The sequence below is a fragment of the Rana temporaria genome, chromosome 11 (genome assembly GCF_905171775.1).
Source record: "Rana temporaria chromosome 11, aRanTem1.1, whole genome shotgun sequence".
Taxonomy (NCBI): domain Eukaryota; kingdom Metazoa; phylum Chordata; class Amphibia; order Anura; family Ranidae; genus Rana; species Rana temporaria.
The window spans coordinates 55,991,302-56,018,850 of record NC_053499.1 but is presented as its reverse complement, the minus strand read 5'-3'; the positions used below and the strand labels follow the sequence as shown (position 1 = coordinate 56,018,850).

Here is a 27,549-nt window from a genome sequence, read left to right as displayed (position 1 = left end):
TCAACAACATGGACACTGAACAATCTCCCCACAAAGGACTATGTTGATGGATATGCTCATAATGAGCTTTTCAAACTCTTTGCGGTCACAATAAGAATACTTTCTTTAGTGTCAAAACGTCTTTCATATAAAATAAATATATTACAATACTTAAAGGGTTGTAAAGGTTTGTTTTTTATTTTCTAAAAAGGTTCCTTTAAGCTAGTGCATTTTTGGTTCACTTACATTTTCCTTCGATTTCCCTTCTAAATGTTTTTTTTCTTTGTCTAAATTCCCCACTTCCTGTTTCTCCTCAGTAAGCTTTCCCCCATCATCTGAGCCGTTCTGGCTGGGGGTTAGTCAGCCAGAACAGCTTACTGAGGAGGAACAGGAAGTGAGAAATTCAGACAAAGAAAACAAAGAAAAAAAACATTTATAGCTAGATTCAGAGAGGGTGTCCTAACTTTGCGGCGGCGCAGCGTATCGTGTTTACATTACGCCGCCGTAAGTTAGCGAGGCAAGTACATGATTCACAAAAAACTTGCCTGCTAAGTTACGGCGGCGTATCGTAAATCGGTAAATCGGGCGAGCGTAATGGTGCCTAATTCAAATTTAGCTGAGGGGGCGTGTTTTATGTTAATGGGGCTTGACCTGACGTGATTGACGTTTTTTTGGAACGGCGCATGCGTCCGCCTACATATACCGGTTGTGCATTGCGGCAACGTACGCCGCATGGGCCTATTGGTTTCGACGTGGACATAAATGACGTAAATCTCTATTCACGGACGACTTACGCAAACGACATAACATTTTCGAATGTCGACGCGGGAACGGCGGCCATACTTTAACATTACTATTCCAACTATTTGATGGAATAACTTTAGGCCTGATAATGCGTTACGTAAACGGCGTATCTGTACTGCGTCGGCCGGGCATACGTTCGTGAATAGGCGTATCTAGTGATTTACATATTCTACGCCGACCGCAATGGAAGCGCCACCTAGCGGCCAGCCTAAATATTGCACCCTAAGATAGGACGGCGCAAGCCGTTGTATCTTAGATAGGTTTAAGTGTATCTCTGTTTGAGAATACACTTAAACTTAGGTCGGCGCAGATTCCGAGTTAGGTCGGCGTATCTACTGATACGCCGACCTAACTCTATGTGAATATAGCTATTAGAAGGGAAATCGAAGGAAAAGATAAGTGAACCAAAAATGCACTAGCTTAAAGGAATTAGAAGATAAAAAACGAACCCTTACAACCCCTTTAAGTGCATTATAATTATTAAAATGTAAGTGTTCATATAATTGTACATTAAGATGTCGAATGTTACATTGACTAGCATAATATAATCAACATATTATACCTGCAGATGTGGCCAGGAGGGCTCAAAATTTGGCTCATCCTCCTCAGGGTCAAACTCTGGATTATCACTGGGCGGTAGTGTGCGGAATATATTCACTGAGATCTTAAGACATGAAAAACAGGAAACTTGGATCAAGCACAAACTTTAAAACATTTTATCACATAAAACAACACATATAGACAGCACTTAAAAATACAGCACCTATTTGCCCACTGACATAGATTTTGTATTGAAATATTAAAGAAAGCCTATACTGAGAGAAACATGGAGGCTGCCATTCCCAACCAGATTCTGAAAATGTTAGACCCCTGGTTGTCTCTATTGTCAAAACTTTCTGGTTTACTGTTTGTTTCATAAACTCACAACTCCTGATCTACTACATTTTCCAGTTTATGGATTCAAGAAATATTTAATCCAGAGTGACAGTCATGCAGATAGCCTTTGCCCAAGGAGAGGCTAGCAGTGGCAGTCTACGAACTATACCTCTCTCAGTATATATACTGCAATTCTCATAAACAGCAAAAACAAAGAGGGAATAAATGAATAAGTAAGGCTCCAATGATTGCACCTGGCATTTCTGGAGTGCGCAACAAAGTGCACAGAAAACATATGTTTTGCTGCGCATTACGGAAACGTGCTACAAACATGCGCAGCGTTTTCGGTGCCATTAATTGCTAATGGCACCCCAAATGTGGTTAGCAGACATTTTGTTGTACAGCAAAAGTACTGCGAATGCACCAAACCAGTGAAAAAACTCATCATGCCCCACAACGAAAAGGTTCTGGAGTTTCTTTGTACATTTGTCACGCATAGGGCAACCCATTCAAGTGAAATGGCCACTCTATGTGTGATGTGTGGAAATGTGTGAAAAACGCTCAAAACAAAATGCAAGTGGGACTGCGAGTTCCTGCTACACAAAGATGTGAATGCAGCATAAGCCCTGATAAAAAATTAAAGGGGTTGTAAAGGAAACTTTTTTTTTTGCCTAAAATTAATGTCTGCAAGGTAGACAGACAGAATAGTGTAATGATTCTGTTAAAAAACGAGTAAATACCTATTAAATTCCTTCATCTATATCACCTCCGGCATTCTAGTTTCTGTTCTCTCATTCACTTCCTGGTTTGGGGCGCTGGTTCATGTAAGAACTACATTTCCCAGTATGAATTGCGGCACGCCCAGTAATTCACACCTCCTTGAAGTCTCTAACATGTAGAGAGCGTCCTGCCACACACACGTTACTGACCACCGCAGTAAAGCCTCCCATCACGGTGGTCAGTAAAATCAGACAAGCAGGAAGTGAACAAAACAGAGAAGAAATAGAGCAACTTCTGAGCAAAAACGAACAATGTGGAAGTGAAAAGAGGAATGCCTGCAGGTAAAGGATGCTTATTATGAAAAAAAAACGTTTTCCTTTACAACCCCTTTAAACATATAATTTTAATTTATTAAAGTGGTTGAAAACCCTAAGGTAGAACTTTCACCTACAGGTAAGCCTAGATTAAGGCTTACCTGTAGGTGCTTGCAATAGCTCCTCAACCTACACGGTTTAGGAGATATTTGCAAAAAAGACTGTACCGATGTCTACAGCGCATGCTGTTTTATGAATGGGGTCATGCTGTAAGTGACAGCTCCCTTGCGCATGCGCGGGAGTGACGTCACACGCTATCACGCGATTCCGAGGCGGAGTTCGCGGACCCCGGAAGAAGAGGGGTGATGAATGGCCGCTCGCTACTAGCGAGGAAGACCGGGACATCGTAGGCTTCTCCTGCAGGTAAGTCACACATAATGGGCTACTATACCATGCATAGTAGCCCATTATGCTTTGCCTTTGCAGGGAAACAAAGAGGAAGTAAACCCATCAGGGTTTACTTCCTCTTTAATATACAAATGTAATTGCAGTGGAATACAATGCCATGTCTACTTGAACAGTACATACAGTAGAAAGGAGTTATTTCCCCGTCTTGCATAAAAGGTCCCCTTAGATAACAGTGGTACACATAGTCTGGTCATATAAGGTCAGTTGGGCCATGTGCCCAGATGGTAGCCAAACCGAGGCCAATCTAGGCTGTCATAATTATTATGAACAAGGTCAACATAATACACATAGATTTAGAAGAAATTCGAAATTTCCAGCACTCCCTTGACAAACTAAGAAGCTATTTTACATTCTCAGTTTATAGATACATACTGTACATAATTTCTTTTCCCACCACCTCGAATTAAGGTTCTTCTCACACATGCTAGATGCAGAAGCACAAGCAGTGCCTGAGGCTTGTACCCTGCTTTCTCCAAAGCACCGGGCTTCCATCCAGTTCATTTCATCTGCTCTTTGAGCAACTAAAATTAGAGTTCAGTGTCAAATGTCTCCAGATGCAGCAGTCTGCATTTATTTTGTGTTCAGTGAACCATTCAGAGGGTATGTGTTGTGTCAATCAAAATGATGTGCCGCTCAATTCTAGGTTCAGCAAAATTAGCGCAGACACTCTTAAGTGAAACATTTTTTTATATATATCTCAAGTTAACATTATGGTCAGGGCACTCACAGGTACTTGAAAGAGCATAAATAATCCAAGGCTTTATTTACTGTGACAAGCCAAAATGTTGGTGAATAAAGCTGTGGGTCATTTATGCTCTTTCAAATACCTACGAGTGTCTTGATCCTAATCTTAACTTGAAATATATACAGTATATAAAAAAATATACATAGTGGGATGAACAAGGTGAGCTGCTCTTCTTACAGGTGCAATGCATTTAGGCCATCCTTAAAGGGGTTGTAAAGGTACAATTTTTTTTCCTAAATAGCTTCCTTTACCTTAGTGCAGTCCTCCTTCACTTACCTCATCCTTCAATTTTGCCCTTTAAATGTCCTTATTTCTTCTGAGAAATCCTTACTTCCTGATCTTCTTTCTGTAACTACACACAGTAATGTAAGGCTTTCTCCCTGGTGTGGAGTGTCATGCTCGCCCCCTCCCTTGGACTACAGGACAGCCAGGACGCCTCTTTTTCTATCTGCAACATAGAGAGCGTCCTGACTCTCCTGTAGTCCAAGGGAGGGGGCGAGCACGACACTCCACACCAGGGAGAAAGCCTTGTATTACTGTGTGTAGTTACAGACAGAAGAACAGGAAGTGAGGATTTCTCAGAAGAAATAAGGACATTTAAAAGCAAAATGGAAGGATGAGGTAAGTGAAGGAGGACTGTACTAAGGTAAAGGAAGCTATTTAGGAAAAATAAATAGTACCTTTGTGTAGTGCCTGTGTACTTTCAGTCCAGGTGCTATTCTAAATTTAGAGGGGGGATGAGAGAGTTAGTTAGATCTCATCCAAGTGATTTGTGCAAATTGGGCCTCTGTTCTAGCTGGGCTGTACTGTCGGTTGATTCTGTGTTCCAGGGGTGCCTTTCCACCCCGGGGCGGCAGATGGCGGCAGTGGAGTTCAGACTGGAGTGCCTCTTGCCAGCAGACAATCAGGAGGGGTTTTCCCCCGCGGGGGAGGGAACTTCTTGAGCAGACGCCATTAGGCGGGGTTCTTGTTCCGGGTGTGGCACCCACCTTCAGGGTGACCACACATCACGGGCCCCGGCGATATGGCCTACCAGGCCGGGGCGCATGTGCTACGATGTGTTTTTGGTTCCAGGACCATGTTGGCCCGAGACAACTGAAGTTATGGCGGGGCCCCAGTAACCGACTGGGTCCCCAAGTTCTGAGGAGAGATCCCAAGTGAGATAGCTGTTCAGTGAGGAGTCAGCCTGAGGAGAGCCAAGAGAGGCAGGCAATCCAACGGGGCCTCGACAATTCATCGGGGATCAGGGTGACCGGACACTAAGAGGTTGGATTTCAGCAACTTGTCAGTCGGTGACCCAAAACAGGGAAAACTACCTGAGGGTAATTCAGGCACCAATTTCACAAAGTAAGACTTGCTTCATTGTCTACATTCTAGAGAAAGGACCTGTGGCAGAGGTTCCACTCTAATCTTCATTCCTACCAAGTCTGTGGCAGAGACTTGTTCCTTCTCAAGGTTCTGAGTGATACCCTGGCTGCCAGGTCGGTGTGAGAGGCATGTCCAGGTACACTATACCCACTCCGGCTGGAGTGGCGACGAAGTTAAAGTGTCGTTGGAAACAGGATTGTTTCCGTCGCTGTTAGGCCTGAATCTGCAATTCTCCTCCTCACCCATCTTTACCTATCTTCCTCAAGTTCACTGTTTGCTGTGTTGGGCAAGAATAAAAGCACAAGAAAGACACCTGCTGTTTGGACATTCCATCATTGCTGCTCTCATCTATCTACCCCTAGACACACATAGAGGTAACACGCCATCCTATAATCTAACCAGCGGCTCCTCCGGGGGTAGCGCTACATTTACAACCCCTTTAAGGCCATGTATAGAATAATTAAAGCCCAGGATTGCTGCATTTCAAATATATTATCAAAAAAAGAAACAAAAACATACAAAGAATGTTCCAATCCAGCAACAGTTTCCAGAAAAGGCAGAGAGCACCCTTAATCAGGTAAGAACAGACTGTCCACCATTTGTAATCCTTATGTTAGAAAAATAGTTCTGCTGGTTTTCTGGATAGAGTGCCATTTGAATTCTCCCATTTGAAATTCTGTAACCGTCATGATTCCTCAGCCATTCTTACTTACCATTTTGATAACCTCTGGGTAAACAGGCTCTATCAGGACTCCCCTGTTGGTGGCAATACATTCTACCAGTTCATTCAGTGCAGCCCTCTTGATCTCTTTTCCCTTCAGGTCGGCCACACAGTCCATAAAATGGAAGAGAACTGAGCATTGCTGCAACTTTTTACAGAATAGGTCATGAAGTTCAGAAACAGGAGCATCTATTGACAAAAAAAGAGGCAGTGAAAACAATAATTTCGTAATTAAACACCATGCTGCTTTGCATTAGTTACTAACATAGATGAGCAGAAGCTAATTTTTTGTAGCTTTAGAGAAGGAAGACATAAAACTTCTGTCAGCGCTATATATTTGTCTGGGATCACATTTAGGAGTTTTTTCAATTCCTGTCTGTGTGACAAGAATAAGGGATTCGGAAGTCACAAGAACAGGCAAGCACAGACAACACTAAGAGCACTGTCAAAACTTAGAAACCTTTTTTCAGTGAAATAAAATATGTTATTTCGTATCCCCTTTGAAGAACTATCCCATTACTTCCCTTCCAGACAGAAAGTGAGAGGAAATCTTCCCAACAGTTACATAGATGACATATTCGTTAGGTCTGAAAAACAGAAAAGCATTTTTTTTCCAGACCTGAACAGAGGTAGGTGGATGTAAACAAACTCATGTCCATATTCATTCCCCTACCCATAGACTTGTATGGAGCTTCCGATAAGGTGTGTGACTCTGTCAGTTTTTCAGGCAGTCCTGATCAGAAGCTCAATGAAAGTCTATGGGCAGGTGGATCAAAAGCCTGTGAAAAAGGGCTGTGGAAATTAACTATTAATTCATTGATTAATCTTTAATTTTTTTGATCGATCAAAATTCTTTTGATTGGTACTCACCTCTCCGCCTGAAGGGCTCCTTTGCTGTGCCGTTACACTTCCCTCTATCACTTCCCTCTATCAACCTGGGATTCTACAACTATCCACTGGGAGTTGTGATAGTTCCCTTCACGGGACATCTACATGCCGACGGACTGATGTTAACCCCTCCTCATCTGGATTCAGCAGTGGCATCGTTGTACACATTTTTTTACCAGTATCATACTTAGCTACATGTTTTTATGACTCCTTTTGCTACTGTTTGGTATTACTCGCACCTTTTTTACGTATTTTTACGTTTATGTAGCTACATCGGTTTGATCTCCAGTACAATATTTATTTTGTTACCTACTTGAAGACTATAAAAGTTTTAATGCTATTCCTATTGAGCGCTGCCTTTGTGTGTTTTTTGTATCCTGCTATTCATTTTTCCAGTGGTTGGTAGCTGCACTGGGAAACTTTGGATCTGTTTGTGCCTTATAATTAATCGAAATTAGACGATTAATCGATTAAAAAAAATCGATTAATCGAACACAAAAATTTTGATCTGTAACAGCCCTAATATATACACAAAACTTAATAACTAAGTGCAGAGTTAATAGGTATAAACAGTCCAAAAAATGTGAACAATTCTTTAGGTGATGTTTGCTATTTTTACTCCAACACTGTGCTTCTAAAAAAGAATGGCCCGGATTCACGTAGCACTTACGCCAACGTATCTCGAGATACGCCGCGTAAGTGTAAATGTGCGCCGTCGTATCTGTGCGCTGTGCCCACAAAGCAAGATACGCCTGAAAATAGGCTTCTTCCGAACGACGTAACGTGCCTACGCCGGCGTATCTTGGGCGCATATTTACGCTGGAGGCAAATGGGAATTTCGATTCCAATATGCAAATGAGGGAAATACGGCGATTTACGAACGTAGTTGCGCCTGGCGGATCAGATATGCAGTTTGCGTAAGTCGTACGTCCGGCGTAAAGTTATTCCTCATATAGGAGGCGCAAGTCATGCAAAGGTATGGACCAGGGAACACAGCCGTCGGATTTTACGTCGTTTACATAGTACGTTAATAGGGCTGGGCGTAGGTTACGTTCACGTAGTAGGCAGTGATTCGACGTATCTTAGGGAGTAGTTTCGACGTGATTCTGAGCATGCGCACTGGGATACGTCCACGGGACAGCGCATATGCCGTTCGTTCGGCCCATCATTTGCATGGGGTCACGCTTCATTTAAATAGATCACGCCCACGTCCACCTACTTTGAATTAGGCTGGCTTACGCCTACGAATTTACATTACGCCGGCGCAACGTTGGGAGCATTTGCTTTGTGAATTCCATGCTTGCCTCTCTGCGTTGCGTCGGCATAGCGTAAAAGAAATACGCTACGGCAGCATATATATGCGCCGATGTATGTGAATCCCGGCCAATGTGCTCTGAATGCCAAATGCAGTGACGTTTCACCCGAAGTGACAATAAAATACACTCAACAGATGGCTTCGGCCAGCAAGTGACCATAAAGCATATAGATTCGTTTCATAGGCATAACCCCTTTAGAGATCTCCTCTCAATCATTCTTCCATTTATGGGTGGTATAACTCCAATAAAAAGTGTAATAGAATATGAAAACTTACTTCAATGATATATATGTATCTTCTACTCAGTTTTTCCGTCTGACATCACAGGACTCTATAAAGTGAGCTCCACCAAATAGAGTCGCGGAAGGCAAATATAGTGTAATATTGCAGACGGAAAAACTGAGTAGACGATACATATATATCATTGGAGCAAGTTTTCATATTCTATTACACTTTTCGATTGGAGTTATACCACCCATAAATGGAAGAATGTTTGAGAGGAGATCTCTGAAGGGGTTATGCCTATGAAACAAGGAGTTCTATATGTTTTATGGTCACTTGCTGGCCGAAGCCATCTGGTGAGCGCATTTTATTGTCACTTTGGGTGAAACGTCACTGCATTTGGCATTCGGAGCACATTCTTTTTTAGAAGCAAAGTGTTGGAGTAAAAATAGCAAACATCACCTGAAGAATTGTTCACGTTTTGTAGGATTGTTTATACCTATGAACTCTGCACTTGGTTATTAAGTTTTGTGTATATACTGTATATATGAATTTCATATGTTTTTTAATTATATTTTTTGCAGACTAGATAGTGCCCTTTACACACATATTTTTCATTGATTATTAGTCCGTCACTAATTAGTGATAAAAATAGCACCTGCAAAGTGCCCTGAAAAAGCCTCTTCTCTCACTCCAGGGGGGCTTTCACACTGGAGTGGTGCGCTGGCAGGACGCTCAAAAAAGTCCTGCCAGCCGCATCTTTGAGGAGCTGTAGGAGCAGTGTATACACTGTGTCTCTGATCCAAGATGGAGAGCCATGCTGTTAGGGCCAGCATGGAATACAGACAACCAGAAGTGATGTCAGAGTGGGTGGGACATGTTTCAGAGCATGCCCAGTCGTTCCTTCTTCCAACCAAACCGTTGGTTTGAAGAAGAAGCGACTGGGCATCCCCCGAAACATGTCCCGTCCACTCTGACATCACATCCGGTTGTCTGTCTTCCATGCTGGCCCTGACGTGCACTTCCAAAAATCCCTTTATTAAAGCTTCATATGACAAGTGGTTGACAGATGGAGCAGGGGACAAAGAGGTAGACGCGTTTCGCGCATATATCAGCGCTTAGTAATTTGAAAGTGCAGCCGCCGGGATTATTTCTTCACACATCAAATAGTAGGTGTGGTCTGTCAAATTTTACGAACAGTAGGAGGGTCTTAAAGGGCCATTAAATACCATTATTGCATTACACACAGAGTGCAGAGCTGTCAATTGTAAACACAGAAGTCTGGTTTCTGTGTTTACAAGTGATTGTGCCCCCCCCAAGAGTCTGAGCCAGAGGTGGTGGAACTGAGTCCTGTCCGTCGGACATGTTCGGTCGTCTGTACAGACCTACCGTACATGTCCGAGCGGCCGCCATCCCTTGCATGCGTCGAATGACTTCGACGCATGCGTAGAAGCATTGAACTGCCAGGGCCGCGCACGTCGCCGCGTCATCATCGCGGCGACGGCGCGGCCTCGTCGCCGCGCATCGAGTACGCGCGGATTTCTGTATGATGGTGTATACAGCCATCATACAGAAATCTCCGGGCAGACATGTACGATGAAAACGGTCCGGCGGACCGTTTTCATCGTACATGTTTTTAGTCTGTACGGGGCCTAAAAGACCCCAAACCCTTCCTCTGTACTTCAAAGTATTAAACATGCCAAAATCTGCATTTTTAAATACCTTGGATTTTTTTAATCGGCGCCCTTGGCTGCAGAGTAAACCCAGAAGTGACGTTGTGACATCGCTTCCGGGATACTACATCGGAAACCTGGTCAAAGCCGATTCCAGCTTTGTTTGGGACTCGTCGAAATGTCGACTGGTCACTTGGGTCTCCTGGTGGGACGGGAGACCCGGGCGGAGTGGCGGAAGGCACCGGCCAAGTGACTCATTAGCTGCATTGGTTGTTATCACTTGAAAGCCGACCCGCCAGCTCTAAAAAAAAAATTAAAATCCCCGTATGAAGGTAATCATGCAAACATAAAATAGAGGTGCAAAAATTGGGGTTAATTGTAGCTGCTCCAGGAAACTGGGATTGTTCTCTCCTAGGAGAAGGCACACATACCTGTAGTTCAGTTTGGGGAGGCGTATTATCCATATATCTTTTCATCACGCCAGTTCTGCTTTCATCCCTATAGATAATCCTACTGGTAACTGATAGTCATTCTTAAAACAAGTAGGTACCAAATGTTTTTTTTTCATACTGGCAAAAAAATGCCTGTGCATAGCCACCTGGTTCAGTTCAGTTATAAATCTACTGGATTCTGTCTAGTAATAACATGCTCATTATGACAAGAGCAGCCATGTCTACAGGCAGATAAACATAACACAATCCATCTCCATCATGTAAGCCATTACCCTTGGCGAAGGGTAATGCCATATAATTATATGAAAGGTTTTAGGTATATATAAATCAAGGGCACAAATCGAGCTGTATATATTCAGTACCAGTATAGACAGAAAAAAAATCAAGATGCATCTATTGTATTTATAGATGAGAATTATCTTTTTTACCTTACTCCTCATAAATCTGTAAGCGAAGACCTCTGATCAGCTTTCTGTTCCCTAGGCAATAATATAGGTTCTCTATAGTGGAGTGGGTCTGTCAGGGCCTAGAACCTATGCTGTTGCAGTGTACTGAAAACATGAGCCAAGCAATCAAAGCCTTCCTATATACAGACAAAGCCACTGAAGCCTCCCGATTCCTTACTGCTGGGGCACAAACTTTCTGAGATTAGAAGGCACTTCTTATCATCATTATTTATTGGCTTATGCACATGTACAATTTTATACAGATCTGAACAAAGCAGTATTGCATGCTATGTGTCCACTCACACAGTCCATTTTTGGCCTATATTTTTTGCTGTGTAAGCCAAAACAAGACAAAATTGTGTATGCAATCTTATTTTGACCATATATTTGGTACAAGAGTTTACATGTAAGCACAAGCGTAATGAGTAAATAGACATGGCCATATGCTCTACCTCTGCTGCCTAGTGAATTCAGGGCTGGGAGATGGAAACTTAAACAATTTGTAGACACTGGTGTTGGCACAGACACTAATCGACTTTAGCCTTCAATCATTCTGTATATCCAAAGGCTGGGGGTCATTGTGTGCTGCCTACACATGGTTGAGGTTTACATCTCCCCCTGGCCCTGAATAAGTATTTAGCCCTGTATACACGCTCGGTTTTCTCGGCGGTAAAAAGTCAGCCGAGAAAACCGAGGGGGAACCCGTGAACCTGCTTGGTAAGTTTCCCCATGTACACACGACTGGGTTTCCCGTCGGGAAAACTGCGGGGAGAGCTTTGGCAGGGAATCCCGGCTGTGTGTATACCCCCTCGTAGGAAAACTGCCGGGTTTAAAACCGCTGGAAATCCTGGCGGGAAAATAGAGAGCAGGTCCTGTCGGGAAAACGGCGAGGAAGCATACACACGGCCAGGATTCCCGGCCAAAAGCTCTTCCCGCAGTTTTCCCGATGGGAAACCCAGCCGTGTGTACGGGGCTATTCACTAGCTAGGTGCAGAAGGATCCTGTGTAAATTGATATAACTCTGTACATGAAGCCTTAGTTCAAGACACACTCTCACCATATCTTCAGTCACATCTCCCATTACTAGGCAGACCATAAATAATTTATGTATGCACAATGTATTTTCATGCATGGCCAACAAAAGCAAAAATGTATACTTAAGACAACCCTACACCCATCATTTATGCAAAGTATTTTAAATAAGTAGGCTAAAAAATCAGCTCTGACAAATATTACAATCTACAGCATTTTTCTACAGAGCAGGGGCCCAAGAGGAATTCAAACTGTAATGATTGCTGTTGTTTTAAATCTGATGCAGGTAGGACTCATATCGGCCAACATTGCCAACACTTTGAATGACAATTGTGTGGTTATGCAACACTACCCAAATCACATTTTTATAATGTTTCCCCCCACAAATAGAGCTTTCTTTTGGTGGTATTTGATCAGCTCTGCGGTTTTTATTTCTTGTGCTATAAACAAAAGAATAGTGACAAGTTTTAAAAAAAAACAAAAACACAATATTATGCTATAATAAATATCCCATTTTTTTTTTAAAAAACAAATTTTCTCCTCAGTTAAGGCGGATATGTATTCTTCTACATATTTTTGGTAAAAAAAAAAAAAAATCGCAATAAGCGTGAATTGATTGATTTGCACAAAAGTTATAGCGTTTACAAAATAGGGGATAGATTTATAGCATTTTATTATTATTTATTTTTTAAACTAGTAATGGAGGCGATCTGTGATTTTTATCGTGACTGCGATATTGCGGTGGACATATCGGACACTTTTGAACATTTTTTTGGACCATTCACATTTATACAGCGATCCGTGCTAAAAAAATGCACTGATTACTGTATAAATGTGACTGTCAGGGAAGGGGTTAACACTAGGGGGGCGATCAAGGGGTTAAATATGTTACCTAGGGAGTGATTCTAACTGCTGGAACTACTAATCGCAGTATAATAAATTAAAATGGTTGTTGCACCTACAGTATGTCTGCATAAACAAAATGGTAACGCCCCCACTCACAACTACATATGGAGTCCAAACTTCTTTTGGAGTGCTGTATGATCTTTTGCATATAATCTTAGGTTTATGTTAAGAATATATTTTAGGTACTTTATGACACTTATTTCCATTCCAGTTTCTTTGCTGGTGTTTACTTACACATCCATAGAGAAGTGACATTGCAGCTCCTATATCTACAGTGTAGTGGTTCTAAGGGGCCTCCACTGCTTGTTTGTACTGTCCATTGTTAGGTAGAGGTTTTTCTCCTTTTTCCATTGGTGTGCTTACACCTTTGCATTGTAGATTGAAATTGGTTGAGAGATATCATCTCTACTGGCTTAGGTTGTGACACTATACAAACCAAAAATGTTGGGACGCCCCTATTGGCTATCGCAGATTTTCTGAGGTTTTAGACAGTTCATCTTTTTTCTTTTCAGAGGACAAGATACCAATTCTGGTGTTCTGTTCCTTTTCCTGCAGTAATGGTTAGACCGTGCCCAGGTTTTTGTTCGGATAATATGTGGGCGGGGCCTACTTTGCCCTGAATGCAGGGGTACCTTTCGCGTGGAGCATGCTCATCAATGCCCGGGACCAGGCGGAGACTGCGGACAGAATGGGGTCCCTCCGTGCACCTAGCGTGGAGCTCATGCATGCACCTAATAACTGTTTCCTTTCTGTACCTCTTGACTAGGCCATAGTTCTCTGTAACAAGAGTTTGGATCCGGTTGCTAATGGATACTGACCACTAAGAAGGGAGCCAGAGCATCGACCCCCCTGCTACTGGAGGACCTGTCACCTTACCAGGTACTACACTTAACGACTGGTTGCTTGTAGCTTATTACCCATAGCAACTACACTCCTCTTCTTGACTTGCCAAGTTAACCCTTTTTAGAGATGTTACTTCATACCCTGTTGTGCTTTACAGACCCAGGTTCTTTAGATATGCCAGAACCAACATGCACCCCTTTGATTAAATTTAGACCAGGCTCATACCTGTTATGTAACTTTACTGAACAAATGTGGAATGACAGTTCAATTTGGACAACGTCCTTTCCTACTCTAACTATAATAGTGTGGCTGCCCAGGCATACATTGGTGAGGTGAGAGTCCATTATGTCATTGTCCATGACTTGGATGTCTCCAAAAGTCCCGGTTTCTCCAAAATGCTGCAAGGCCACTACCACAAACAGAACCGACCAGTACAGCTAGGAAGATGGGCTGGCTAGGACCAAAAAACCCATGAACTGAACATGCAATAGTTAACCCTCACCCCAGCTTGTGCCAGCCACTAACTCACTACTACCACTACATTCTAACCTGCCTACAGGTATTTTCTGTGTCATTTCATGGGGCTTTTGACACATAGGAGTTTTTATTGATAGTAGTTACTCATTTGCTGTTGACTTATTGGTGTCTTGAGAATTGAAGAATTTTGTAAGGCAAAAGAAACTACCCAAATGACCCTGATCTAAAGTTTACATACCCCAGTTCTTAATACTGTGTATTGCCCCCTTTAACATCAATGACAGCTTGAAGTCTTTTGTGCTATTTGTGGATAAGGCTCTTTATTTTCTCAGATGGTAAAGCTGCCCAGGGCCGGTGCAAGGATTTTTGTCAACTCAGGCAAAGGTGCATTTTGAGGCCCCCCCCCCCCCCGGCATGCACGCACACACACACCATCCAGACAGAGGAAAACCCTTACCAGCACCCATAAATGCAGCCTTACCAGCACCCATAAATGCAGCCTTACCAGCACCCATAAATGCAGTAATATCAGCACCCATAAATGCAGTAATATCAGCACCCATAAATGCGGCCTTACCAGCACCCATAAATGCAGTAATATTAGCACCCATAAATGCGGCTTTAGAAGGAACCAATAAATGCAGTAATATCAGCACCCATAAATGCGGCCTTACCAGCACCCATAAATGCAGTAATATCAGCACCCATAAATGCGGCCTTACCAGCACCCATAAATGCAGTAATATCAGCACCCTTAAATGTGGCCTTACCAGCACCCATAAATGCAGTAATATCAGCACCCATAAATGCAGTAATATCAGCACCCATAAATGCAGTCATATCAGCACCCATAAATGCCGCCTTACCAGCACCCACAAGTGAAAAAAAAAATTGTGAGTACCCTGCGCTGCCAATACACGTAGTAGCTGCTAACACGGCTAATTTGAAAAATGCAAAAGGACAAACGAAAATATATGTGTAGCGCTTAGACAATGATAATCATGATGAAAAGCAATGAAAAAATAATGAATATAAATATATATAACATAAATCAACGGTGTAAATTCAAATGTGCATCAATTGTGTGTCAACTGACAGAATAGTAAATATGTGATATAGTCCGTATGTATTGAGGATACACCAAATGACTGAGGCCCCATACACACGGGAGGATTTATCCGCGGATACGGTCCAGCGGACCGTTTCCGCGGATAAATCCTCTCGAGGATTTCAGCAGATTTTAATGCGATGGAGTGTACTCACCATCGCATTGAAATCCGCGCCGAAATCCTCTGGCGATGACGTGTCACGCCGTCGCTGCGATTATGACGCGGCAACGTGCGCGACGCTGTCATATAAGGAATTCCACGCATGCGTCGAATCATTACGACGCATGCGGGGGATCCCTTCGGACGGATGGATCCGGTGAGTCTATACAGACCAGCGGATCCATCCGTTGGGATGGATTCCAGCAGATGGATTTGTTTGGCATGTCAGCAAATATTCGATCTGCTGGAATCCATCCCAGGGGAGAAATATCCGCGGAAACAGATCCGCTGGAGTGTACACAACATAGGATCTATCCGCTGAAACCCATTTGCTGGGATTTTTCAGCGGATGGATTCTATCGTGTGTTCGGGGCCTAAGTGAAAAATATCACATGGATCGATAATCGCAACAGTGAAAATTCAAATGTGCATCAATTATGTTCGACTGCCAAGATAATGGATATATGATATAGTCCATATATGTTCAGAATCCACCAAGTGAAAAAAGTGAAGAGTATCAAGACATCAAATAAGTGACTTCTTCCATGTGCAGTATTCTCACCACCGGAAAGAATGCAGGCTTACCAGAACACATGGACTTAAGGGGACATATGTCACCGAAAGTCAGAAAAGGCTTGTAATGACTAGTGTCATAAATGGTCAGTTGAAGGATCGCAGATAACCGGTCATCATAGCCTCTGCTGGGTATATGGATGGATTAGAGCCAGACCTGAACTGGAAAGTGAAGTCCCCGGGCTGGTTTTCTCAAAGGATATATTTAGCTGAAATATAACACGATTGTATACAAGTGGGGCGGCAGTGGAGTCCTCCCGACGCGTTTCGTGTCACAACACTTCGTCTGTTGCATTGCTGCAGCGGCGCTTTAGGATTGTGCTGGCAGGATGCTCAAAAAAGTCTTTGAGGCGCCCCGCTAGTGGCCGAATAGCGCCGCAAAAACGACAGTAAAGTGCTGCTAAAATAGCGGCGCTTTACTGCCGACGGCGCAAAGTCCCAGTGAAAGTAGCCTAAGTCATGTGCCAGGCACATGACCAAACAGATGCAAGCAGCCAATCAAATATAGTACTTGCTCAATACGGATTAAATAAATTAGAATTATGCATAGCCATAGATATAAATAAAGTGATTTGTGCAACAGCAGTTACTACTTGCACAAATCACTTTATTTGTGATATTTATAGCTATGCAGAATTCTAATTTATTTAATCCATGTTGAGCAAGTACTATACATTTTGGCTGCTTGGCACGGTCTGGCAGTTGGAAGTGGAACCTGGCACACATTATGATGCAATGCAACAACAACATACACATGATGATGCACGGTCGGTACCTGGCCTCACCTGCTGCTGCAGTGTGTGCTGCTGCCTGGGCCTGGCTTTGGGGTTCCCGCTTACCCTAATTGCAAAGTCTCCTCTCTGTCCAGGCTGTCCTCCACAGAAACCTCACGCCTCATGGGTGACGTCACGTCACTCACCGACCCGCTCAGCTAAGAGATAAAGGCGCGCAGAGGAGGGTAGGCGGAGCTTTAGGCGGAGCCTACACTAGCTGGTTAGCCGAATGAAGCTGTTCTGGCCGGTCACACTTTTCACCAAGTATGGGGGCACCTGTCACACTTGGCTCCTCCATGCTGCCAGACACAGAGACAGCTGAGCTAATTTTTTTGGAAGGTGAAGACATGCCATGCTGCCGCCGGGGCTTGCGGGAGGTGGCCGCAGCCATAGGAGGATGGGTGGGAATCTTTTTAAGAGCAGGGAGCTTTTTTTTTTTTGGCGCCCCCCCCCCTATAGCGCCGCTGGCACTTCCCATGGCTGAATGCCATGTGGATATCATACACAGACACCCTTTCTCTACGGCGGCGGAGATGAAAAAAAAAAAGACTCGGTCAGTTTTGCGCCCTGTACCCAGGGCCGGCGCTGGCTCTGTAAGGCAAGTGCCCATGTTGCCTTGCGCTAGCGCCGGCCCTGAAGCTGTCCATTCCTCTTGGCAAAAAGCCTCCAGCTCCTGGAAATTCTTGGGCTGTCTTGCATGAACTGTATGTTTCAGATCTCTCCAAGGATATTGGCTCAAGGATATTGAGGTCAGGAGACTGAGATGGCCACTCCAGAACCTTCACTTTATTTTGCTGTAGCCAATGACAGTTCCACTTGGCCTTGTGTTTTGGATAATTGTCATGTTGGAATGTCCAAGTACATCCCAAGCGCAGCTTCCTGGCTGATGAATGCAAATGTTTCTACAGTATTTTTTGATAACATACTGCATTCCTCTTGCCATCAATTTTGACCAAATTTACTGTGCCTTTGTTGCTCACACATCCCCAAAACATCAGCTATCCACCTCTGTGTTTCACAGTAGGAATGGTGTACCTTTCATCATAGGCCTTGTTGACTCCTCTCCGAATGTAGTGTTTATGGTTGTGGTCAAAAAGCTCAATTTGGGTCTCATCACTCCAAATGACTTTGTGCCAGAAGGTTTGAGGCTTGTCTCTGTGCTGTTTGGCATATTGTAAGCGGGATACTTTGTGGCATTTGCATAGTAATGGCTTTCTTCTGGTGACGTGACCATGCACCCCATCTTACTTCAAGTGCTTCCTTATTGTGCATCCTAAAACAGCCACACCACATGTTTTCAGAGAGTCCTGTATGTCACCTGAAGTTATTTGTTGGTTTTTCTTTGCTTCCCAAACAATTTTTCTGGCAGTTTTGGCTTCTTGATTAGAGTTTGAACACTGCTGATTGCCAATCTCAATTCCTTGGATCTTTTTATATCCCCTTTCTGTTTTATACAGTTCAACTACCTTTTCCTGCAGATCCTTTGACAATTCTTTTGCTTTCCCCATGACTCAGAATCCAGAAACGTCAGTGCAGCACTGGATGAAAGATGCGAGGGTCTGTCAGGAGTCCAGAAACTCATAGACCTTTTATACACACACACTAATTACAAGCAAACAGATCACAGGTGAGGATGGTTACCTTTAATAGCCACTCAAACCCTTTTGTGTCAACTTGTGTGCATGTTATCAGACCAAAATCACCAGGGTATGTACATTTTTGATCAGGGTAATTTGGGTAGTTTCTGTTGTGATTATGATTTAAAAAGAGTAAACACAGTTGATTGATAATAAATGGCTTCAGCCAAACACTAACCATGAGTGAAAGAAAAGTTTTTGTGTTATCATTCATATTCTCTGAAAAATGGTCAAGAAATCATAAATTCTGCCAGGGTATATAAACTTATGAGCACAACTGTATGTAGATAATTTTTTGCATTTTGCTAGATGTGTTGCTTGCTTGGGCAAGATATTATTCAAGTTTATTTGGAATGTCATCTTTGCACTGTACAAGGTAGAGCACAATATACGTTAAAGCAGGAGTTCACCCAAAAATAATTTTTTAACGTTACATTCAGCCGAGTTGTCCTAATGACAATCGGCTGTTTTTTTTTTTTTCGTACATACCGACTTTCACCGCCGCTTCCGGGTATGTCGTCTTCGGGACTTGGCGTTCCTATCTGATTGACAGGCTTCCGCCTGAGCACCGACGTTCGGCTTCTTTCGGCAACTCATGACGCGCAGTATGCGACGGTCGGAAGCCTGTCAATCAGATAGGAACGCCCAGTCCCGCACAAGACATACCCGGAAGCGGCGGTGAAAGTCGGTATGTACGAAAAAAAAACAAAAAAAAACAGCCGATTGTCATTAGGACAACTCGGCTGAATGTAATGTTACAAATTTATTTTTTGGGTGAACCTCCACTTTAAGTAGTTATCAGTGAATGTATGAAAATACCTTTTCTTCCGTGGAGACTGAGCTTTCATAGGATCTCAAAGATAAGGGTAAATTAAGTCCAGGAGCTGTCAGACCTCCCGTTGCAACCTTAAGGAAGAAATTTCCTGCTCATTGTTCCCTTTATGCAACTGGTAGGCTTCGTTATCTGACTGCATTAATCAGTTTTTATGCCACTGGAAGGATGGTCTTCAGCTATTTTTTTTTTTTTTTATAGTTTCAGGATTCCAAAATGACATTAATTTTTTTGCATTGTTTAACACTTCACTGCATTTCAGCTCATATAGTTCATCTGTGATTTTTCCTTTAGTTAGTATGTGGATTCCTTTTGTGACAATACAACTGTCACCTCTGAATATCACCACATATCCTTGCTTATGCAGGCCATACACAGAGAAAATTATTTCCTGCAACCACAGACAGTGTTGATAAGGGAATCCCTACTGCTGAGCCATTGTATAATCCTCGCCAGGAGAAGCTATACCAGCTGCTAGCGATAATTTCAAGTAAAATCCAGGAGGCTGGTTGTACCCAAGTTGATCGATCAATCAACTTGGTACACACAGCCTGCCCATGCATGGTTCTAATCTCGGCTGGTTCCTGCTGAACCAGCCAAGATTCAAACTGTCTATGGTCGACCTTAGTGAGTTTCTTCACTGGCAAGTGGTTAAAGGGGTTGTAAAGGTAAAAAAAAAAAAAAAAAAATCCTAAATATCTTCCTTTACCTCCTTCACTTACCTCATCCTTCGATTCTGCTTTTAAATGTCCGTATTTCTTATGAGAAATCCTCACTTCCTGTTCTTCTGTCTGTAACTCCACGCAGTAATGCAAGGCTTTCTCCCTGGTATGGAGTGTCGTGCTCACCCCCTCCCTTGGACTACAGGACAGTCAGGACGCTCTCTACGTTACAGATAGAGAAAGGAGCTGTGTGTTAGTGGACGTTCTGACTCTCCTGTTGTCCAAGGTAGGGGGCGAGCATGACACTCCACACCAGGGAGAAAGCCTCACATTACTGTGTGGAGTTACAGACAAAAGAACAGGAAGTGAGGATTTCTCAGAAGAAATAAGGACATTTAAAAGAAAAATGGAAGGATGAGGTAAGTGAAGGAGGACTGCACTAAGGTAAAGGAACCTATTTAGGAAAAAAAGATTTTTTGCACACAAAACATTTATGTGTTTCACACTGCATATTACTGTTATTGTGGTCAATAGAGTAGAGTGCATATTTTTGCTGATAGAGTAATGTCGGGGACAGTATAGCTTGCAGGGGGAATTTACAGTCTTCTGATACCTAAACTGTACTTTACACACCCCTTCACTGTCTTTAATTTGTTCTTATGACCCTAGTGGGTGTTACACACTCCTGCCCATATGCATTCTGTGCATTTTATACTACTGACTTCAGCACTGTATGCATTACACACCCAGGACTCCTGCACTCTGTATTACGTATTCCTAAACCCAACAAAAAATGCACCTTCACCTGCGCAGACAAAAATCCTTGCACTGGCCCTGGCTTTTTGGAGAATTATGCCAACTTGTATCTAATGAAGTTTCACATAATATAAAAAGCCAAACAAGGGTTATAACCATTCCACAAAAAAAGAAAAATGGCTGGACATACACTTTAGGACATTTCTCAAACTGGTTTCCATGGAACTCTAGGGTTCCTCCTAAAGTTGCTATGGGTTCCTTGAGCATTGAGTAATGGCAAATTAATCTGCTGACTACAATGACCACAACACTTCTTCTCTGACCACTGACGTTAAGGGACACCACAACACAATTTATACAATTTTTGTACAATGATACGCTCATATGCATAATTACTAAACCGCATGTTTAGCAAGTTCTTTCTAAATCCCGCGATAACTCGCGGCAGACCTCCGCAATGTCTCCTGGGAACAATGACAAAAGCTCCCAGGAGACATTGCGGCATCGAGGAAGTGACGGAATACCCGCACACTACCCGATGAATCCATATACAGGAAGCGGCCAGTAACATAAAGGATTACTAAGGTTCGCCTGCCCCTGACAGTGACTCGAGCTGGGCATCGCCGCTTAGTAAAGGATTGGCTCGGACGGCTCGGCTGTTTGAGGCTGCTCTAGTCCTGCAAAGGGAACTGCGTTCCTGCTGTGAAAAAAGTGCAGGGACTCCGTTTCCACGTGTTCCCGCAGGACTTGAGCCCTGGTCTCGACACCCTTTTTTTGTGATTTCAACACCACTGTTTGGGGACACAGTTTTATGGACTGTAGGTCATAATTTATGGACTGTTCATTTTTTCACTCGGGGGCATTTTGTATTTACGTTTAGAGAGTTTAATTCACATCTTATTATTAATTTATTCACTTCATTTTGTATATAGAGGCTTCTCTATATTGATTTTTTATTATAGCGTAGCTGTTGTTTTGCTTATTTACATAGATAATGTACCTATCTGATAATAATATTTGTTATTATACAAATAAAAGTGGGCAACATAACTAGTGCGATATTTGACACAATGGTTGTTTTTGATAAACAAACGCATCAATATCTAGTTCGATGTAAACTGATGACATTAAAAGGTGTGGTTGTGGAGAATGGGATACTGGGCCAGATTCACATAGAATTACGCCGGCGTATCAGCAGATACTCCGACGTAAGTCCGAATCTAAGGCCGTCGTATGTTTAAGTGTATTCTCAAACTGAGATACACTTAGGCCCCGTACACACGATAGAATCCATCCGCTGAAAAATCTCAGCGGATCGGTTTCAGCGTATAGATTTCCCAATTCCAGCAGATAAAAATTTGTAGACATGTCTACAAATCTATCCGCTTGAATTGGCTCCCGCGGATCGATCCGGTGGTCTGTACAGACTCACCGGATCGATCCGTCCGAAGGGATCCCCCGCATGCGTCGTAATGATTCGACGCATGCGTGGAATTCCTTTTATGACAGCGTCGCGCACGTCGCCGCGTCATCATCGCAAGGGGATTTCGATCCGATGGTGAGTACACCAAATCCGTGGACCGTATCCACGGATAAATCCTCTCGTGTGTACTAGGCCTTAAACATGCCTAAGATACGACGGCCAGCGCCGTTGTATCTTAGGGTGCAATATCTACGCTGACCGCTAGGTGGCGTTTTCATTGCGGTCAGCGTAGAATATGCAAATGACTAGTTACGCCGATTCACGAACGTACGCTTGCCCGTCGTAGTGAATTTACGTTGTTTCCGTAAGAGATACGCGGCGTAAAGATAAACATGCCCCCTAGGTGGCGTACTCAATGTTAAGTATGGCCATCGTTCCCGCGTCGCAATTTGAAAATTTAACGTCTTTTGCGTAAGTCGTCCGTGAATGGCGCTGGACGCCATTTACGTTAACGTCAAAACAAATGACGTCCGTGCGACGTCATTTAGCGCAATGCACGTCGGGTAATTTACCCGACGGTGCATGCGCAGTATGATCGGCGCGGGAGCGCGCCTAATTTAAATGATCCACGCCCCCTACCAGGATCATTTGAATTAGGAGGGCTTGCGCGGGTGGACTTTACGCTACGCCGCCGCAAGTTTACAGGTAAGTGGTTTGTGAATCAGGCACTTGCCCGTAAAACTTGCGGCGGAGTAACGTAAAGGAGATACGTTACGCCGCCGGAGATCTACGAGAATCTGGCCCACTGTCTTTTTCTTTGGGAAGATAAAAACTCATAAAAGTTCAAAAAAGAGACACCGACAACTTTTTTATTTGTGTGTAAACTCATAAAAAAAAAAAAATCGAAAATTTAAGAAAGTTTATGATTTTGTGTTGGGTTGCATTCATAGCTGTCTTGGGCTGAAGGTTGGACACCCCTACTTTAGAGGTTTTCAACAAATTGACAGCAAATAGACTCCTGAAAAAAAGGTTGAATGCCTCTGATAGACACTGTAGGGAGTTAATTCACTTCAGCTTTGTTGGCATCTACTTTGACATACTACTATTTTTATAAGTAAAGATTTATTTATTTTTTTCCTTAGTAATATCTGTAGCACTGACAATATCCAACAGATTTGATGCTGGTACATGGTTGTCATTACACAGATACATTGATGCTCTGAACTAGCTGTTTGCCCATCTATCTAGCCTTTTACACACGAACAAACTCATCTATCTTAAGAAAATCTAATAACGCATAGACTGTATGACGCGGTTTGTGTTTTATTTCATTTCCTGAGTGGCTGGATAATGATTTGCTGACAGTAGAAATGAGAGTGAGATGAGTATAGAAAATACTCGAGGGAGACGATGAATGTAGAAGGGGCGGGGGACTTGGAGCTAGAAAAATATTACAGAGGGTAGATGAGAGAAAAGGTATTACACAGCAGAGATGATGGTTTTCCAAGAGAAAAAGGCCGGCTAGTAAATGGACACCGCATGTTTCCGGGTAGGGATGGTGAAAGATATGGAGATGCAAGGATGAGAACTGAGAGACATACGACAGAAGCAGATACACATGGGAGAATGTCTTCAGAGACCGTAACCAAGGACACCCACAGATCTCCTCTGCCACCATATGCCTCAATCAAAAAATTCATCTATATCACCGTGCCAAGTACATGCTAAAAAAAAATACCACAATGCAGTCAGCAATGACTATGTGCCTTGCCAGCAATGTGACGTATAATGATGATAAGTATTTAGGCACTGACTAAATGTTAAATGGTAGAGAAGTGAAATATTGTATGATATACTCTAATAGAGAACACGCAGCAGTGTATGAGGAGCTGATTTACAGTGCAAAGAAAAGTGTATCTATTACAGCTACACAATGGGCCAGATTCTCAAAGGCGTTACGACGGCGCAACACCATTAGCGCCGTCGTAACACCTCATCTGGCCCCGGATATCTATGCGACTGATTCTCAGAATCAGTTGCGCATAGGTACCCATTAGATCTGACAAGCGTAAGGCTGTTACGCTGTCAGATCTTAAAAGTAATTTTTTTTCCCGCCGCTAGGTGTCGCATCGTCGCTTTTCCCCGTCGTCTATGCAAATGAGGTAAGTACGCCGATTCCCGAACATACGCGAGGTCGACGCAGCGAATTAACGTCGTTTGCGTAGCGTACCCCACGCGTAAGGTTGCCCCTGCTAATTAGCAGGCGCAACCAATGTTAACTATGGCCGTCGTTCCCGCGTCGAATTGAATAAAAATTACGTCGTTTGCGTAAGACGTCCGTGAATGGCGCTGGACGCCATTTACGTATACATCTAGGCAAATGACGTCGGGGCGACGTCATTTAGCGCAATGCACGTCGGGTAATTTACCAGACGGAGCATGCGCAGTACGCTCGGCGCGGGAGCGCGCCTAATTTAAATGGTGCCCGCCCCATTTGAATTGGGCGGGCTTGCGCCGAGCAATCTAACGCTACACCGCCGCAAGTTTACAGGTAAGTGTTCTGAGAATCAGGATTTAAACCTGTAGACCTGCGGCGGTGAAACGTAGAGCTCATACATTACGCTGCCCAGGAGCAACGCTAATGTATGAGAATCTGGGCCAATATCTGTTTTTCACAATGCAGGTAGAAAATAGAGGGTAACATGCTCTATTTCTCCTGCTTTCATTTTACTGGATGTTTAATAAAAACTGGAACAAAGAAAATGACAAAGCAACTGTTGGCATTATATAAATCCTGTATAATAATAATAATAATAATAATATATACACATATATATATATATATATATATTTATATATACACACACACACTATATTGCCAAAAGTATTGGGACACCTACCTTTACACACACATGGGGGCAGATCCACAAAGAGAGTACGCCGGCGTATCTAGTGATACGCCGGCGTACTTTCAAATTCCCTGCGTCGTATCTTTGTTTTGAATCCTCAAAACAAGTTACGACGACATCTGGGTTAGATCCGACAGGCGTACATCTTTGTACGCCTTCGGATCTAAGATGCAATTCTTCGGCGTCCGCTGGGTGGTGTTCCCGTCGTAATCCACGTTGAGTATGCAAATTAGCTATTTCCTACGATCCACGAACGTACGAGCGGCCGTCGCATTCTTTTACGTCGTCTCTAGTCGGCTTTTTCCAGCGTATAGTTAAAGCTGCTATATGGTGGCGTACTCAATGTTAAGTATGGCCGTCGTTCCCGCGTATAATTTTGAAAATTTTATTTTGTTTGCGTAAGTCGTCCGTGAATCGGGCTGGACGTAATTTACGTCCACGTCAAAACAATGAAGTCCTTGCGACGTCATTTAGCGCAATGCATGGCGGGAAATCTAGGGACGGCGCATGCGCAGTTCGTTCGGCGCGGAAATGTGCTTCATTTAAATGAAACACGCCCCCTACCCGCCCAATTTGAATTCCGCGCCCTTATGCCGCGAGAGATACACTATGCCGCCGTAAATTACGGCGCAAATTCTTTGTGGATTTGAAGCTGGGAAAAGTAAGTTACAGCGGCGTAGCGTATCTCACATACGCTGCGCCCATGCAATTGTTTGTGGATCTGCCCCATGAACTTTAGTGGCATCCCAGTCTTAGTCCGTAGGGTTCAATATTGAGTTGGCCCACCCTTTGCAGCTATAACAGCTTCACTTCTTCTGGGAAGGCTGTCCACAAGGTTTAGGAGTATGTCTATGGGAATGTTTGACCATTCTTCAAGAAGTGCATTTGTGAGGTCAGGGACTGATGTTGGGCAAGAAGACCTGGCTTGCAACCTCCATTCGAATTCATTCTAAAGGTGTTCTATCTGGTTCAGGTCAGGCCAGTCAAGTTCCTCCACCCCAAACTCTCTCATCCATGTCTTTATGGACCTTGCTTTGTACACTGGTGCACAGTCATGTTGGAACAAGAATGAACCATCCCCAAACTGTTCCCACAAAGTTGGGAACATAAAATTATCCAAAATTTATTTTTGACACCTTAGTAATCCACTTCAATGGAATTAAGGGGCCAAGCCCAATCCCTGAAAAACAACCCTGCACCATAATCCCTCCACGAAAATTACTTTGACCAGTGCACAAAGCAAGGTCCATAAAGACACGGATGGGTGAGTTTGGGTTGGAGGAACTTGACTGGTCTGACCTCAACCCAATAGAACACCTTTGGGATGAAGTAGAGCGGAGATCTGCCTGACCTGACAAATGCGCTTCTGGAAGAATGGTCAAGCATTCCCATAGACACACTCCTAAACCTTGTGGACAGCCTTCCCAGAAAAGTTGAATCTGTTATAGCTGCAAAGGGTGGGCCAACTCTATATTGAACCCTACGGACTAAGACTGGGATGCCATTAAAGTTCATGTGTGTGTAAAGGCAGGCACAATACTTTTGGCAATATCAGGTTTAGCCATTAAAGGGGTGGTTCCCCCTATAACAAATTTCTAACAATACATTCGTAAGACCCGTTACACTGCGGGTAGGCTGGCTTTTGTTTTGTTTTTTTAGTACATACCTCGATATCGGCGTTTCGTCCCTTGGCGGTGGGCGTTCCTAGTTGATTGACGTTCCTCCGACGGGCACATACGTGACGTCACGACTTTCCGAAAGAAGCCGAACGTCGCTGCGCAGGCGCCGTATAGAGCCGACTCTATACGGCGCCTGCGCAATGACGTTCGGCTTCTGTCGGAAAGTCGTGACGCGCAGTATGCGCCCGTCGGAGGAACGTCAATCAACTAGGAACGCCCACCGCCAAGGGACGAAACGCCGATATCGAGGTATGTATTAAAAAAACAAAACAAAAGCCAGCCTACCCGCAGTGTAACGGGTCTTACGAATGTATTGTTAGAAATTTGTTTTAGGGGGAACCACCGCTTTAAATAAATCAAATCAAATAGGACTTTTGACTGAAAAGATACATGATTTCCATTGCCATAATCCAAAGGTTAAAAATCCTGATATGATCCATAATAGTGGTTTAACAATGTAATATATGTATGGTATGCGAGATGTGTATGTCTCTATGCTGTAGACATTACATTAATATTGCAGGTTAGATGATTTGGGGAGAGAGAGAGAGAGAGAGAGAGAGAGAGAGAGAGATATGTGCTGCATAGTGCTGCTGCTGCTGCTGAATACATATGCATCTTTATTGTACATCCTCTGAGCTATAGAAGATGTAGTGCCAGCTGTGCATGCATAGAGTACATTAATATTGTAGATGTGGCTCAGTATAAAAGCGCCATGCAGAGTACCCCTGCACTAGCATTGGATGATCTAGACCACATATAGGGCATTTCACATGCTGCAGAGAAGC

The 27,549-nt window shown here is 43.4% G+C and overlaps 1 protein-coding gene across 2 annotated transcripts in view; it reads right to left on the bottom strand.

Annotated features, from left to right (window-relative positions):
* The window catches only part of PPP2R5B (protein phosphatase 2 regulatory subunit B'beta), a 127,973-nt gene that overhangs the window by 61,749 nt on the left and 38,675 nt on the right, over window positions 1-27,549 (bottom strand). For both annotated transcript variants that reach the window (XM_040328562.1, XM_040328563.1), the window contains 2 exons: window positions 5,988-6,184; window positions 1,346-1,447 (listed from right to left, as the gene is read on the bottom strand). In XM_040328562.1, the coding sequence (XP_040184496.1) occupies window positions 1,346-1,447; window positions 5,988-6,184 (299 nt within the window). The remainder of the gene's footprint in view (window positions 1-1,345; window positions 1,448-5,987; window positions 6,185-27,549) is intronic.